Raw genomic sequence first — 16,970 nt, forward strand, 5'->3', positions numbered from 1 at the left:
CTCACTCTGCTGCTCTTAAGCGTTATTGGACAGTTAATCTCTGTATCAGTACATTGAACGTCACACATTTAAATAGTTTGCAGTAACGTTTCCAGCCACTGGGGGGCAGCAGCAGAGTGACTTCGTCACAGAAGGACATCTCAGGAGACATGATGACGTTTCAGCAGCTCACACTGGAAACGTGGGCTTGTTTCCTGCCAACATGAACCCCCACAAAAAATATAGATTCAAGCTGGCAGTAGTCAGGATTTGAAGGAAGACGGTCTTTCAGACTGTCCTGTTACGGGGTTTGGATTCCTGAACTGATCATTGAACAACTCTCACCTCCTCCTCACCCTTTTTTTTTTTGAAGTTACTCCTCAGCAACACTGTGAGCCCACATCTGCTCCGGTCCAGCTGTTCAGGGCTCCACACACACACACACACACCGCTTGATTGCACTGGGGCCTTCATGACGGGAGCATGCGCTCTTAGTAACAGCGGGACGCTCTGATGTTTGCACTTCCTCAAAGCCTCCGGGCTCTAAGAGGCGGCCGAGGCCCACTGAGATTGAGGCTTACGGCTCAGGCAAAGACGATTTCACAGTCTTTTGCTGTCTTAAGTCGACGCACCAACGCAGCCCCTCCCTCTTTATTGCATGCGCATAATTGCTATAAATCCCTTATTATACATGCTTTTTACTGTCCCCTCCTCTGCCGTATGAAACCAAACTCCCATATGGGCTGTTTACCTCGCCCCGCCCTGCAGCTCAGGACCCATCAGACAGTAGAGTCAATGTATGGATGGATGTGGGGGGGGGGGGGGGGGGCACATGGCAGCACGAGGAAGAAAGCATCAGGAGACGGAGCATTTCAGATGTAAAGGGATATTTTAACAGAGCTGTTCAATGTATCAATTCATCTTGCAGCAGTGTCGGGCTGAAGCAGTCAGTTGAATATCATTTGGTTTTGACGAGGTCACCTTGGGCTTTATGAAATTCCATTTGCCATTTTTCACTATTTTCTGACGATTACTATTTTGCATTTATTCACTTGGCTCACACTTTTGTCCCGAGCAACATAAGAAATGTGTTCCAGTAAAAGACAGTAGATAATTGAGAAGAGGACCACAACGCTCAGCTTCAAATCCCACCTGAAACACAGAGGAACGTGTTTTTTTATCAGAACGTTAATAATTGGCACATTAATGGATGATGGAAATAACTGTTAGCTAACTGAATTAGTTGCTGGTCAAACTCTGGCACAATGTGTCCAAAATGAGGTTCACAAATGGTAATAAAGTATTGAATCTTATAGTAACTTGCACATGTTTTGCATATTCTTTGTTGAGGTCCATATATATATATATATATAAATACAATAAATCCTTTTTATTGTTTCACTCTTATCGATTAATCTGCTGACTAGTTTCTTAATTAATACATATATTTATTATTACATACTGTAAACTGAGGAGCTGTAAACGAGGGAACGTTTGTCATTTTCTTCTTTAAAAACTAATTAAACTATTAATAAATGATACAAATACTTGCAGAATACATTTTCTGTTGTGTTTGATTAATCGCATAATCGTTTCAGCTCTACTGAGTACTGCTATTTTCACTTCATAACCAGAAAATCCTTCAAATTTGTGTCATTTGAGCGAGAAAATCAATACAAAAAACCCCATCGCGCTGATGCCCCGACGCTGCAGCAGTGCGATGTGTCCTGGTTGTGGCTGTGCTGCTGCCTCTCCTCTTCCTCGCTGTGCGTGTGACCAATCGCCTCGCTGCATGTGCTCTCTTGTTGCCAGGGCGACAGCGGAACCGTCTGGAGCCAATGGACACCATTTTCGTCAAGCAAGTGAAGGAGGGAGGCCCCGCCCACGGAGCTGGACTCTGTACAGGTACACACACACACACACACACACACACACACAGTCTCTATGGAGATCGTTGCGCTGCCTCTGTTAACTCTGCCTCTCTCACATCTCACCTTAAAAGTGTTTGATGCCAAGATTTCTTCACGTTTGTACTGTAGGTAATTCCACTTCCTTGTGACCCGCCAGGCAAAACAGATAGGAGTTACAAAACAACAGATGGCTCCTTTGTGGGGGGTTGAACAAAGTGTAATATGCACTCTGTTATTCCAACCTCTCCTTGATTCTGTCTCCCACTTTGTCTCTTATTGATTCATGAATCACTTCTGATTTTTAAGCAGCGAGGATAAAAAAAAAATAAAAAAAAGAATTCTTGAGCAAAACTCCCTTCTGGTGAAAATCGTCCCCTTCCAGCTGAACAGCTGAAGCTGTGTCAGCGTTATTGCCAGATTAGCACTCTGTGTTACAGGAAATGTTAAGTGGCCCGGACGAGCCCTCTAAACTGTCTGCCTTTATCTGGTCGCCCTCCTCTCCTGGGATAAGGGAGCGCAGTGTTTTCCCACCATTATCTAGTTCTTCCTGTAAGATGGCCATCTTCAGAGAGCTTGAATGGACATGGATCTTCACACGGGGGGCCTTCACATAAACACCTATCGGTATTCTCCTTTTGATCTAAACACGGGTGTGTGTTTGTGCTGGAAGGAGCTGCTTCAGAGTTCTTTGGGTTCGATAACCACATCGATTATTTTTTTTTCCCGGAGCAGAAGCAGAGTTTATTTGTCATGTTGCAGTAAAGAGCAGGTTTGTGATATTTCCTCTTCATTCTCTCCAGGGGACCGGATAGTGAAGGTGAACGGAGAGAGCATCATCGGGAAGACCTACTCGCAAGTCATAGCGCTGATCCAGAACAGGTACGATTATGCGACGTTCCACATTTAATGTTCCCATTTATTTCAAGATAGAAAGACTCAGACCCTGAGCCCCTCACTGCCAACACTCTTCCCTGCACAACACAGAAGAAGAACCGCAGCCATTGTGAAACTTCTGTAGAAAAACACATTCAGTACGTCCAGAGAGAATACTTATCGCTGAGCAGCACTACGGTGTAACTTTCATTCACACTTCATTAAACCGCAGCTATTAAAGTTTAGATTGTACAAGTTAGACTTTCGCTCAGTTTGGGCGCTGTGTTATAACACTTTCTCTCTCTCTCTCTCTCTCTCTCTCCTTCTCTCACCCGTCTCTCCATCAGCGATGCCTCACTGGAACTCTGTGTGATGCCAAAGGATGAGGACATTTTGCAGCTGGTAAGCATTCATGAGTAAATATTGCAAGTGCGCTTGAAAAATGCTCCGCAGTTCATGAAGCCGAAAACCACGCGTTTTTTTGATACCACACCAATTCCCCTTTGTGCAGGGTCAACGTTACCAAACCTGGTGACCCGCCACTTCCTGGTCACTAAGGAACAGCTCCAGCATGTAACACCCACTAAAACCACAACTTGTGACTTTTATGTGCCTGTTTACAGGTCAAACAAACCAGACGCAACATGTTAATTGGCCAGCGTTCCTGTTGTTTATTGGGGTGTTTTTGTACTTTGGACCAGGTTGGTTTTTCCCCCCCCCCCATGTTTTCAGGCTAAGCTAAACTAGCCTGACCTCAGCTCTGTACTCAACGCAGAGATAACTAATTATCTTCTTCTTCCAAAATGTGGATCTAATCTTTCTATGGAGCGACACTCACCTCTGAGTCACGTCAGACTCGGAGTCTAACTCCCTCACAAAGAGAGAAAGTGTTGACCCGTAGCAGATAAGCTTCCAGTGGACACAAACCTGAGTTACTGGACTCAGACTACCAGACAGGACTGTGTTAACGAGTGGCTGACCGTTTCATTGTAAAGATTTAAAAGAACAGGGTCACAGTGAGGCCAGGTCAGAGTCACAGCGTTGGTCCACGGGCCTGATGCAAGCCTTTCTAGATAATAGTAACGATGACACCTGACAAGTTTCGTCTCTCCACCCACTTGCTCATCCTGACATTGAGTCTCCGACCTTGATCATCAATGACGACGGTCATAGATTGTCTCATTCTTGGCCTGGTTTCCGATAAAGCTTACCACAGGAGTAGCAGAGTACGACTTCATGCCACGGCTCGACAGCCCCGTCACGCCGACCAGCTCAGAGCTCAAACAGCCACCGGGTCAGGGTCCGGAGCCCCGCAGGCGATAAACCAGTCGCCTCACGTTATTCACCTCCGTTTGTGAAACTCTCTCTTTGGAGCAGAGATCCGAGTCGGATCCCACTGTGTTGCTAAATTCCACACATAGTTTGTTAGCTTGGCCGGAGCTCACCAAAAAGCCACAGAAACTTGCTTTTGGCGTTTTGGATTGAGTCTGAACTCTCACAAGGCTGACGGCTTTCAATGAAGCGATTGTCTCTTTCTCCTCATTCAGGAAAAGTTCAATGCAACGTCGACCAGGGATCGGTTCACTCTACAGTTCGTTAGGATCTGTCTGCCACAGTTTTTGGGGGTTTTAACTGTTAATTGAAGGAAAGTGGAAGACAAGATGTATGTGATTTAGTTCTCAGTATGTGAGAATCACATTGAAGCCATTTCTTTAAATGTCAGAATACATCGATACAAACGCCGACTGCTGCTCGATGTGACCTTTTCATCCACTTCGTACGAGGAGAAGACATGAGTTTCAAGGGTGGACGGACGCGCACGCTGGTGTCTGTAGATGTGTCTGTGTCCATGTTTTTCAATGTGTCCATGTTTGTCTGGTTTTGGTTTTTTTTGGGACACATTGAGCCCACTCACTACCAGAGGGAGCGCAGCTGCCGTCAGCTGACTCCTCTCTGCTCACTGTTTATGGGAGTGAGTGAGGGAAGGAAGGAAGGAAGGAAGGAAGACGAGCGTGCCGTTACGCTCGCCCCGAAAGTGACGATACGACAGATAGATACGGCGTCTAACCGATGAGGGAGAGGATGAAAGAGGCTCGTGGTCGTGTGTTTTTAACGCAGGAGAGGGGGAGGGGCGGTACCACAGTGAGCAGGTGAGAGTGACAGAGCAAAGGAAAGAAATGCTGAGTATGTTGAGAGAGAGAGAGAGAGAGAGAGAAAGCCAGCAGAAGACATTCACCAAATGTAATCTGTAACTGCAGCTGGGTTTGTGGGTGGAGGAAGTAATGGGGACGAAGAGCAACGACATTCAAGTCTGAGAAGGAACCCAGAAGTTCGCCTCTATTCCTCTTTCTTCTTCTTCTTCCACTCCGACTGTGAAGCCTCTGCTCAGCGAGTGTATTTTTAGCCCGCGCTGAAGTCAGAGAAGTTGCCTGTCTCACCTCCATCGATGGCGTCTCATTTCTCTCTGCTCACCTGTGTACTTCTCTTTATTCCCTGTTTTTTCTCTCTGCTTGCCCCTCTCTAACCTGTGGACTGCAGTTTTCCAGGGATATCACTGCTCTGGTAAGAAGGGGAACTATACTCACTATTCACTTTCCTTTTCAGTTCACTCTCCATTTGCTTCAGAGCTCATATGACATGTTTCACCGCCTTTAGAGCTCTTATTTGCACATGTAGACGCTGGTAAATCCTTAAAAACTCCTAATATATTTCCCCTCTTTGCAGCATGCGCACTGTTTACTATATGCAGGTTATTCTTTTTGGGCGTTTCAGGTTGAGGGAAAGGTGTGTGTACTGGAAAAACAAATAATCTGGCACTTTGCCCTGTGACTTCCCTATTGAGGAAATTGGTTGCTATTTAACTGTATGACTGATGCAAATCCAGAGGGAGGCAGGAGCTGCAGATTTACTGCGGCTGCCTTTGCTGTTAGTACAATTGTAACCCGACACTTCAGGTAGAGTGCTATCGATTAAAGTCCAACACCACGACTCTCTCCCCTTTTCATTTTCTCAAGAGCCGGGGGAGCTGAAGGGATGAGGAAAAACGTACCGCGTTCAAGTCGCCTGAAGTCCGTCATTCACAGGGTTAGAACTAGATTTTCAGTGTTTCAGTTCAGGTTTTTAATCGAGGAAAGAACCCTAGCTGCTACAGTGACAGTAGAGTCGTGGAGCCATGCTGACAGAAGTAGCGTTAGCTGCCAACGGCAGACAGAGGCGTCCCCCGTTCAGCCTCTCCTCATGCCTCAGGGCTCACTCTCCAGTACCAAAGGTGGGTAAGCCCCTGCCAGCTTAATCCTCACTCCCGGCTCCGCGGGGTTGTTCTGGACTTTCCAGCCTTCTTTCTCTACTGATTAGGTTTTCTGGCCGTCCCCGCTTTTCCCCACTCTCTCACATCTGTTACTTCTCAGGGCTCGTTAATTTGTATCATGGCATGCTGTAACATTTGTTTGCAGTCTCCTAGGAAATGATTGAGAAACTGTAACTGAAGCAGAGTGTGTTTGTTTAGGAGGAAAAAGCACCGCAGCGCTGAGTCTGCGTTTAGCATGCTGTTGTTTTACTGTTATAGACGGGCTGGTTTCAGCTGTCGATCCGTCACTTACAGTGTTCTGGAGGGAATTCAGTAACGCGCTTTGTCTCGCTGATCAGCTCGCACAGAAACTCTTGTCGATAAATGACACTAGTGGATCAACATTCAATCTCCGCTTTCGAGACCTGAGCGACCACATTGTCGCGGTGCAGCCGATGCTGTAAGACGCTGTAGCTGTAATGGCAAAGACAGAAGAAGTCATGAGTGAGATGTGGCAGTAAATTCATCACCTAGACCGGCTAACTAAAGCAGTCTTCCTATTCTTTTGCATTTGCAGCAATTTTTTCTTCAAGCCAAGTCTTCATGTGTCCTGTCCGTGGTTGGGTGTGATGTTCTTTAATGTGATCTATTTTAGCTTTCCAACCTCTCGGCAACCTAAGTGACACAATGTCCTATAATCTCTTGCAGGCGTATTCCCAGGATGCATATCTCAAAGGAAATGATGCGTACAGCGGAAATGCCCAGAACATCCCCGAGCCCCCTCCCATATGCTACCCTCGGATAGAAGTGAAGGCCGCGGGCATGGCTCAGTCATCGGAGCCCGCCGCAGTCGGCGAGACCCCCCCGGGGCCGGCTCAGGGACCAGGAAGAAGAGGGGGGGCCGCGGAGAAGAGCTACCGGGTTGAAATCCCTGTTCCGCCGTCTCCTCCGCCCCAACAGACGTCAAAGTCTCAGACGGTGGTTTGTGTCTGTAGTGAGAATGTGAGGACAGCGGCGATGCCTCCTGATCCAGTTGACAGGGGGTCCCGGGTAGCTCGGGCTGGACCCAGCCACAGGACAGAGGAAAACCGGTACAGTCCTTCAGCAGATTCCGGCTCAGCTAGACCGAGGCCGCTTATTCCCTCAGTACCTGGGGGCGCACAGTTGCAGTACCCCTCATCCCGTCCCACGGAAAGCCCAGTCTACTCCCCGTCATCGAGACCCGGTCCTGTCTATCCTGACACATTGTCTCCAGCTGTACAGGCCGCCGCTGCCTCACCGGACACGTTCTCCACCGCCATCTCACCCAGCGCCAACCACTACTCGCCGTCTCCCACAGCCCCCTCCATCTCTCCACACCAGAACATTGACTGGAAAAACTACACCACCTACAAGGACTACATAGACGCCAAGAGGCTGCACACGTACGGTTGCCGCACCATCCAGGAGCGATTGGACAGCTTGCGTGCGGCTGCCAATTCCAGCTCCGCCTACGCCCAGCAACGAACGCCGCCTCCTCCTAGCGCCGGTCAAAGAGGGGCGCTGGGCTCCCAGGTCAGACGGAGAAGCACCTCGAACGACCGCGGGGTGGATGCAAGTAGCAAGGGCACCGCAGTGACTCCATTACGTAGCGTCTCCCAAGAGAGGCTTGGAGGTGGAGCAGAGAGGACGACGCCAAACAGGAATTGGCCTCGGAGTGCGTCCGAGGATGCTCTGCCTTTCTCCAGCCCCACGGGAGTCCCCAAACCTCGGGCGCGGTCTTGCGACTACCTGGGGCAGCAGCCTGGAGAACCGTTGGCTGTCTTTGCAGACCGGGTGGTGTTGGAGGACCGGCTGATGCTGTGTCGGGGAGAGGAAGCCAGAGCTAGCAGGCAGGGATCGGGCCTGAGAGCTTTACCTCATCTGAACAGGAGTCTCACTGGACAGGAGGGAGGTGGGTTATCAAACTCTGCTCCCGCGTTTACTAAATTTACGACGGATTCTGCGCTAACATCAAGGACAGACGGTGTCGTAATGAGACCATCGCGCCTGCCCGTTAAAAACTCCATCTCAGACCCTTCACCTGCCTTATCCTCCACTAGAACCATAGACCCTCTTAAAGACCAAAGAGCTAACATCGTGGGCAACCACCTGGGCTACTCCTCCCCTCTGCACCTGCAGCTCAGAGGCCGGGCTGACAGTCTGAAAATGGAAAGCAGGTCAGATACTGGGTTGGCAGCCAGGTCCTCCTCTTGCTCTGGTAACTCCTCTAAACTGCCCTTGCAGAGACAAAGTGTAGTTGTTGCTGCCCCTTCCTCTGGTTCCTCCACCGCTAATGGAGCTGTTACCCAAAAGCCAAAAGTCCGAGAAATCTCCAGTTCTACCGGCGCCCTCGTTCGGACTAATGGCGGTCTTGCGGAGGGCGTAGAAGGCCCGGATGCGACAGTCGTCGTCCTAAGAAGGGACAAAATCTCTGGCGCTCCCCACATCCGCCCTCCATCCTATGTGCTAGCTGTTAATGACAACCAGGGAGGAGCGGCTCACAAGTCCCCGCCGTTATTGAAGGCAGGCTCTGTGGACGGAGCTATGTGCTGGACGTCTAACGACAGCTTTAGGGAGATGCATCTGAGAAGGCTTGGAGACACACGACACAAGTCTGGCTCCAACGACTTGGACGACTCCCTGGATTCAATCCCCTTCATAGGTAAGACTGCGCTAATCTGCATGCCGCCTTCTTTTTAAACTCTTCCTTGTTTCTACAGCAACAGCAGTGACAACGTTGAGTCCTGTGAAAAAATGATGACACGGCATGTGTTCGTGTGAGCGACGAAGCATGTTTATGCATGAAAGCTTGGCAGACTCAATGAGAGTTTGTACCAAGTCGCAGTGGTGGGCCGTCAGGCTGGCCTAGACACGGACAGAATCCCAACGTTATAGCTATTTTATTATTTTTCATAAATACACTACATGTATTCTAAATAGTTTTACCATTAGCATATTATCTCATTGCATAGCTACTGTCTTCCTCAGTTGCGCTGACAGCTGTTGCGTGTTTTAGCGCATAAATATATATAGAATCCTGCTCAGCAGATCATATATATATATATATATATATATATATACATACACACACACACAAATACCTACCTACCTATCCTATCCCCACTTCTAACCACACATTTGTGTGTGAAATATTTTTCTCCCCCGTGAATCGCCACCTTAACGTGGTGGAGGAGTTTGAGTGGCTCAGTGATCCTTGGAGCCATGTTGTCCGGGGGCAGTGGCCCCTGGTAGGGGCCCCCAAAGGTAAACAGGTCTCAGGGGAGAGCCCAGACTAAGAGCGGTTCAGAGGTGATGAACAGCAACAGCAGCCCACGAGCCCATCGCCGGCACCACAGACTAGCTCCAGCATTTGACTGAAATCTTGAGTCAATGTTAATCAATGTTAATCAATGTTAACTTTGAACCCATGATTGAATGTTTAAACACTATTTCACTGAATAAACACTTAGAAGTCCTCAAGGGCTCAGATTTATCACAGCAGTGAAGTACAGTTGAAACATTTAGAAGTGAATGCATCGTATCAATGGATTTGAATTTCTATCAACATTCACTGAAACAGCCCTACTTCACCTGTCTCTAGAGCTAAAGGTGGGCTGTTACACTGCATGATTTCCCTTTTTATCTGGAGCATGTTGCCCTCAGTGGACATTTTACATTCAAACCAATATTTAACTTTAAATATCAAACTGAAGTGGACCTCTTACTGGAACTGAACCGCACCGATGTTCTGTACAACCGTGTCATTAAAGAACGCAGGATGGACTTTGTCTTTAAATGGTGAACAGCAGCTTTGATAAGTGAACTGCTTTTGTTTTTACATCTGCAGTAGCGTTACGACTGTGTTAATGTTTATGATATGGTTGATATTGATGTGAATAATATTTGAATGGTGTCCTTGAGTGTGTGGATGAATGCGTGTTTTAGCGCCGCAGTTTTGCTGGAATGTGCAGAGTTCTGTTGAGTCGTGTTATTTGGGTTTTATGTTATTCTACCTGCTTTCTCATATACCGTATTTTTCGGACTTTAAGGCGCACCGGATTATAACGCGCACTGTGAATTAACGTGTCTATGTTCACACATAAACCGCACCGGATTATAAGGCGCATTAAGCAAAACAACACAGTCCGGTAAATCAAACTTTATTCAACTCAGTTGTAACAACAAATACCGGTACAGAAAAATACACTCACTTATCGATTCATTCCTCTTCCACAAATCCATCGAATTCTTCATCTTCAGTGTCTGAGTGAAACAGCTGCGCGATTTCGGCATCAAGAATGCCCGAATCCCTCTCGTCATTTTCCGAGTCAGTCTTGTTGCCGTTATCGGTACTTGGCTGTTCAGTGATGATTCCAGCTTTCGTGAAAGCTCGGACGACGGTTGCGACCGATGGTTACTTGTTGTGCTTATTGATCGATTTTGACTTTTAGTTTAGACATTACATTCCTGTTACGGGGCCGATCAGGTAGTGACACAGCGTACCGTAATGCTCCGAATATCCATTGAGCGGAGCGGCTTCGTTGCTTACCAAAGTCGTACTTACACATTTCGGCAGATTTTTGAGCGCATTGTACCACATAAAATCGATCAATAAGCACAACAAGTGACCATACATAAGGCGCGCTGGATTATAAGGCGCACTATCAATTTTTGAGAAAATTTAAGGATTTTAAGTGCGCCTTATAGTCTGAAAAGTACGGTAAATATGTGCGACTGGTTCTTGTGAGTTTGTTCTTGTCGTTGAGTTAATTACATTGATTTTGACTATATGCGTTTTCCGTTAACGACGAAGCATCGTTCAACTGTAGCAGGACTGAGCTGATGTCCTGACATGACCAATCCATGTCTAATCTTTGTCTTCAGACCAAAATTTAAGTGTCCAAGTCGGCATCATATGCTTGGCAAGACATATCGATGTGTTATTTCCTTATCTGAATCAGGAAATGCTGTATGCAAATCAGGAAACTTTAGACTGTGTTTTATTTAGGGACGGTATTTTTACAGCTGCTTGTGCAAAGACAACGACACATGCGGACGCATTAAGAAGTCTTTTTATTCCTCTCACTTATTTTGTGAGAAAACAGGTTTATATTCCTCAATTTGATGAAAAAAAGTGCTGTTTTCCATTATGGGAAAAACTAAAGTGATGCCCAGTCCTTATATACAGTAGATGAAAAGTGGGCATTTTTTTTTTTCATAGGGTTAGTCCACTGTGTAATTTTATTATATGCTCAGATAATCATTATCGAGAGAGAAAACTCAGCTGCAGATGCAAATGAGAGGGTGTGTGTGTGTGTCTGTGCGCACTTTGCATACAGCATGTCGGAGGCGGTGAGGCTAGAGATACAGAACTGTGGAACTGGTTAGAGTTCACAGTCGTGTTTACTCTTAATAATGTCCCGTCTTAAAATCCACATTTTAAGGTGGTGTTCCTGTCCAATATTAGTGAGGACATAAGTGCGGTTGCCCCTCTCTCCATGGGAACCAAATAACAAAAAAAACAACAACCCGAAGCTCCCTTTTTGCTTCAGCACAATATACAATACAATCCCAAAGCAGCAGTGAATATCAAGTGTTAGCCTTTGTGGCCTTACTCATCATACTACAAGGACGTCTATTGTGTCTTTATGTCGTCGTGAATATACTGTGGATCACCGGCATTAACGGTAGTCTTACAGGAAATACCCCAGGGCTTGTGTTGCTTGTTAGGCTCTTTGTCTTTTACGTAGACAAACACTATTCTGTGTGATTTAGTGTGTTACCCGTGAAACCGCTCGTCCCCGGTCGTAAAGGCATTTATTTCAGGCATGATGTACTTCACTCAGGTTACAGTCTCAGCATTATATAGGTAAATAAATTGGTTCCTTGTGGCGTTCTGAGCTGACGAGGAGTCAGGTGTGTGATTATGTGACAGTGTGACACTGTACTGCTGGCAACCCTGACGTATTCAAACCACCCTTTTGGCATCTTGAGTAGGGCAGCACACACACACACACTCACACAGAGCTGCTCTCCAACTCGATACACCCCCCCCACCCCCCCCCCCCCACACACACACACACACACACTCCCCGAATTGGCTCATATTTCCCCCCTTGTGTTGCTCAGCAAGAGAAACCCAAGAACATGGTCCTAATGGACTGTGACATAACGGAGAAATAAGAGCATTCCTGCGGCTTCAATTAGATTTCATAGTACAGTTCCAAACAATAAAGGGAACAACTGCTGGACATTAGGTGTCTGCCAAACATCTTGTACTGGGAACAGAGCACAAGTGGTCCTGCTAGAGTACGTGCAAAATGTCACGTCCCCCCCCCGATGAGGAGAAATCCTTCTTTTTTTTGTGTGTTTTTCTTTAGAAAACTGGATGCATTGTTAACAAAGCGTCACAGTGGAGCTCTATATTTACTTGTTGTGGTGTTTAAACCAGAAATGAAGAATACGCAAAATAGAAGTTGTTAAGTATTGTTTTGTTTTTCTGTGTCTTTTCACATTTCTGCCAACTTATCGGCTGACGTAACCGAACGAGCTTGAACTCGATCTCGCAACGGGTGACCGTGGCTAAGTGGAGATCAGGGTTGTCTTTCAATCAGAGGGTCGGCGGTTCAATCAGCTCCGCTAGTCTCATGTCAATGTGTCCTTGAGCAAGACACTTAACCCCAAAATGTCTCCCGTAGCTGTGCCTACGGTGTGTAGATAGATTGATACTGAATTGTAAGTTGCTTTGGATAAAAGCGTCTGCTAAATGACCGTAATGTAATGTAATGTAATGTAATGCATCCTCAGTTGTGTCGTCATCGGTGACTCATCACCAGCCAATAAGAGCAGCTCTTGAGAACCTCCAGGTGTTTAATCATCATGTCCTCCTCCTGTACACAAACACACTTGTTGTGACATTGGTTGCTGAGATGTCATGTCTGTGCTTTAAATATGAAGCTACAACCGGAAGCTGGTTAGCTTAGCTTAGCATAAAGACTGAAAGCAGGGGGAAACGGCTAGCCTGGCACTTCTAAAGCTCGCTATTCAACGTGTTATCTCTTGTATGCGTCATACAAAAGCCAACAAGCCAGACTCTTTCTAGCTAGCTGCCTCCCTGTGTTTCCAGACCTTATGCTAAGCTAAGCTAACCGTCTCCTCTATGCAGCTTCATATTTAACAGTATTGACTCTTTTTATTCACTTCGCAGCAAATATTTGTATTTCCCAAAATGTGAAGCTATTTGTTTGAAGATCTGAATCTTCAGTTTAAAGTCCAGCTTGATGCCCACAACTGACATCCCCTGAAAAACAGCATGTAGTCATACGAGTCAGACATCGTATTCCCAGAAGCAGGATCGGAGGTAAACGAACAAGTGATTAAATGAATCTGCCGGGATTGGGCAGAAGTTGAGTAACACATGAAGTGCTCTACTTTATTCTAGACAGAGCGGTAATGTCGGTCGTGCTACATCAGGTTTCACCTGCATCACCACAGCCGCTGATATGATTCACCGTGTGCGTCTCTTCATTTGTTTTTAGGGCTTGCCATCCTGCTGATATTGCATATCAGACATTATGACACGGCCGTGTCTGTGATGATGCAATGCTACTGCTGTGTTTATTTGATAGGGAAGGTGTGGGCCGGCTTTATCGAAACAGAGACGCGGTCGGCCAGGAGAAAAGTGTTTCTGTCTGCATCGCTTTGCTTTAGACCCGAGCGCCATTATCAGCGTTTTATTGCCGTCTGCTGAAATGTTTATTCAAGTGATAGCAGAGATGGATTAGACTTTGCTTTTGGGTAATTTAATGTACCAAATTATATTTCCTGTTGCAGACGACATCTGAATTTAGGCCAAAGTTGTATAGGAGTTCAGCTGGATTGCCACACAATTGGTATTTTACACAGTGGATCTGATAGATGATTTTTTTTTCTATGCACTGTATGTAACAAGACAAACTAATGTAGTTAGCTGGATAAAGATGTGTCTGTGGCTTCAGTAACTGCTGTTGGTAGCAAGCTATTTAGCCAAATATAACAATTGTTCACGATAAAGCAGATAATCACACCGTGTAAGATTATAAAAAAGACACCATTCAAACTCTTTAAATGCCAAGTAAGCTATGCTAAGCTACGAGTGGACTGTCTCTGTTTGGGGGCGTGGTTTAGCTAACAGTCTGCTCCGTGTTTTCTTGTAATGGTGCATTCATGTGCTCCTCGGTTAGTCCCATGTCTCAAGTTAGGATGTCCCGACTTTGGTGTGTTCATGAGCTTTGAGTCGTATTGTGGAAACAACATGGACGCCACAAGGAGGATTTCTTATTATCTGTCCAAGTATGCTGAAACAGCTTGAAGCTTTACATTCGTCCCAAACGTGTTGTCAGTTTTCACAGTCGTTCTTCCGACATGTTGTTTTTTTTCCGCATGTCTTTCCGACGCCCCATTAATGCAGTTAATTCCTCTCTTCCTGTCCTCAGATGAACCCTCCAGTCCCAGCACCGACCAGGACAGCGCACACATCCCCGCCTCTGCTGTTATATGCGGAACGCCCGTCACCACCACCATCCCACCCAGCCCCACCTCTCTGTCCCCTCTCATTCGACGGCATCTGTCACATGACCAAGGTATGTTCGCCGGTCAATGCAGCAAAATGAGGCCTCTGACAGCCACTGAGCTCGTTACAAATAATTGTTTGTCCCTCTCTTAACAGACTCTCTCCGTCTCACAATCATTGAGTCCGATTCTGGTAGTAAAACAGAGCGGTCCAAGTCGTATGACGAAGGCCTGGATAACTACCGGGGAGAAGGCATAGGGTAAGTTATACCCACAGCAGCTTCATCACAGATAGGAATAAAGCCTATAATAAACCCATCATATCCATTTTGATGAGGAAAACGTTCAAATTACTTAAAAGATGACCTCTTCTTTTCCATGTAGGAGGTCTTTAATACCTGGTCTGAAGAATCTGAGGAAGGTGAGTTCAATCCCTATTTATTTTGTATTGTTCAGTGTCAGCTGTGTTCGGCTGCCACATGACTGACACATCCTGCTGCTTTATCAGCTCGTTAGTTCACACCCAAAAGATAAAACTGCTCCCATTGAAATGTGAATGTATGATGGTAAACAATAGCAGGTGTAAAAGGCTAATAATTCATTTAAAGTTTATTTCTATGTGTTTACTGTTTCTCTGTATTTACGTCTTTTATATATCCTTAAATTTGACCACTGTACCATCCTAGATTTTAAAACTAAAAAGCTTTTCATCATAAACATCGGTCTCTCTCTCCATGTTTTCATTTCTTTATCAGAACACGTCAGTCCTCAGGTGGTTTTTTTTCTATTTATTATTCATGTTATTTTCTTGTCCATCACAGGCGGGGGACAGGTCATCCGAAGATTCGGGGTCCAGGAGGGATTCTTCATCCGACGTCTTCTGTGACGCCACCAAGGAGGGTTTGCTTCATTTCAAGCAGCTGAACACGGAGAAGAGCAAGGTGTGGACCGTCTCCACATGCACGTCGTATAACTCACACACACACACACACACACACACACACAGGAAGCACATCCACAAGCATTACGTGGCCTAATAACTGTGTTTAGAAACAGTAGCAGGGCCGCCCTTGTTTCCAGAGTACATCATCAGAGTACATATGAGGTCTCATATTGCCCTCAAGGCAGTGATTACGTGTTAAAAGGCCAACGCTTACAGAGCGATTACATTTAAATTCCCTACCGCTTCGCTGTTAAAAACCCGTCTCCTTCTCCTGACCTGTTTCCGCAGCGTGTCGGGGGAGGTATGCGCCCGTGGAAACAGATGTACGCCGTGTTGCGAGGCCGCTACCTTTGCCTCTACAAAGACAGAAAGGAAGGACAGGCTCACGCCAACTGCCAAGCGGTAGACGAGCCCCTGCCGATCAGCATCAAGGCGTGTCTGATCGACATCTCGTACAGCGACACCAAGCGCAAGAACGTGCTGCGGCTGACCACGTCGGACTGCGAGTACCTGTTCCAGGCCGAGGACCGGGAGGACATGCTGGCCTGGATCAGAGTCATACAGGAGAACAGCAACCTGGACGAGGAGGTGAGCGTCACGCCTTCAATCTGTCATCAGTATTTATGCATCAGCTAATATTTTGACACACCGGGGTGTGAATGTGCCTGTTGCACCTGATGCCTTAACCGTCACCCTGTTGTGTCCCGATCTGCCCCGCTCCCTCTTTCCTTCCTTCCTTTTCCTTTCTTTCTTTTTTTTTAGAACGCGGCCTTCACCAGTCATGACCTCATCAGCAGGAAGATCAAGGAGTACAACACCTTGATGAGGTGAGGGGCAAAGGAAGGGAGAGAGAGAGAGAGAGAGAGAGAGAGAGAGAGAGAGAGAGAGAGAGAGAGAGAGAGAGAGAGGAGACCGTCACCGGGTGCTGGATGAGTTTTTGTCTGATCCGAAAGCTCATTTTGTGTTCACGTCTCTCGCAGCCCGACGGGCAGCAAGACGGAGCCGTCGCCCAAACCCTCGCGCCAGTCGCTGAGCATCAGACAGACGCTGCTGGGAGGAAAAGGAGAGAGCAAAGCAACGAGCCCTCTCACGCCCAAAGCTGAGCAGGAGAAGAAGAACACGCACAAAGGTAGGAAAGGAAACGTTCTGACGCCGAACCAGTTCCGTTGTATTTTAAACTAAGAACGACAAATGTGTTCATTGTACTCATCATATTGTACGTTGCAGATGACACCAGCCCTCCCAAGGATAAAGGGACATGGAGGAAGGGCATCCCGGGGCTCATGAGGAAACCCTTCGAGAGGAAGCCGTCTCCTGGAGTCACGTTTGGAGTGAGGCTGGACGACTGTCCTCCTGCACTGACCAACAAGGTCTGCACTGCTGTTTTCTATCCGTAATAAAACCCTGT

The 16,970-nt window shown here is 46.8% G+C and overlaps 1 protein-coding gene across 3 annotated transcripts in view; it reads left to right on the top strand.

The window, feature by feature from the left end:
• arhgap21a (Rho GTPase activating protein 21a) overlaps nt 1–16,970 on the top strand; it is a 41,933-nt gene that overhangs the window by 15,924 nt on the left and 9,039 nt on the right. The window contains exons 4-16 of one of the 3 annotated variants that reach the window (XM_068710186.1): nt 1,792–1,884; nt 2,690–2,768; nt 3,110–3,164; nt 5,301–5,324; nt 6,757–8,731; nt 14,544–14,690; nt 14,777–14,879; nt 15,004–15,040; nt 15,441–15,560; nt 15,851–16,150; nt 16,325–16,389; nt 16,543–16,691; nt 16,790–16,932. In XM_068710186.1, the coding sequence (XP_068566287.1) occupies nt 1,818–1,884; nt 2,690–2,768; nt 3,110–3,164; nt 5,301–5,324; nt 6,757–8,731; nt 14,544–14,690; nt 14,777–14,879; nt 15,004–15,040; nt 15,441–15,560; nt 15,851–16,150; nt 16,325–16,389; nt 16,543–16,691; nt 16,790–16,932 (3,264 nt within the window). In that variant the 5' untranslated portion in view covers nt 1,792–1,817. Of the gene's footprint in view, nt 1–1,791; nt 1,885–2,689; nt 2,769–3,109; nt 3,165–5,300; nt 5,325–5,772; nt 6,031–6,756; nt 8,732–14,543; nt 14,691–14,776; nt 14,880–15,003; nt 15,041–15,440; nt 15,561–15,850; nt 16,151–16,324; nt 16,390–16,542; nt 16,692–16,789; nt 16,933–16,970 lie in introns of those variants that run through there. The other 2 variants (XM_068710187.1, XM_068710188.1) reach the window with 2 other exon arrangements.

Source organism: Cebidichthys violaceus, unplaced genomic scaffold (assembly GCF_023349555.1).
Source record: "Cebidichthys violaceus isolate CVI_PGR_0920_01 unplaced genomic scaffold, fCebVio1.0.p SCAF_15, whole genome shotgun sequence".
In the NCBI taxonomy this organism is placed as follows: domain Eukaryota; kingdom Metazoa; phylum Chordata; class Actinopteri; order Perciformes; family Stichaeidae; genus Cebidichthys; species Cebidichthys violaceus.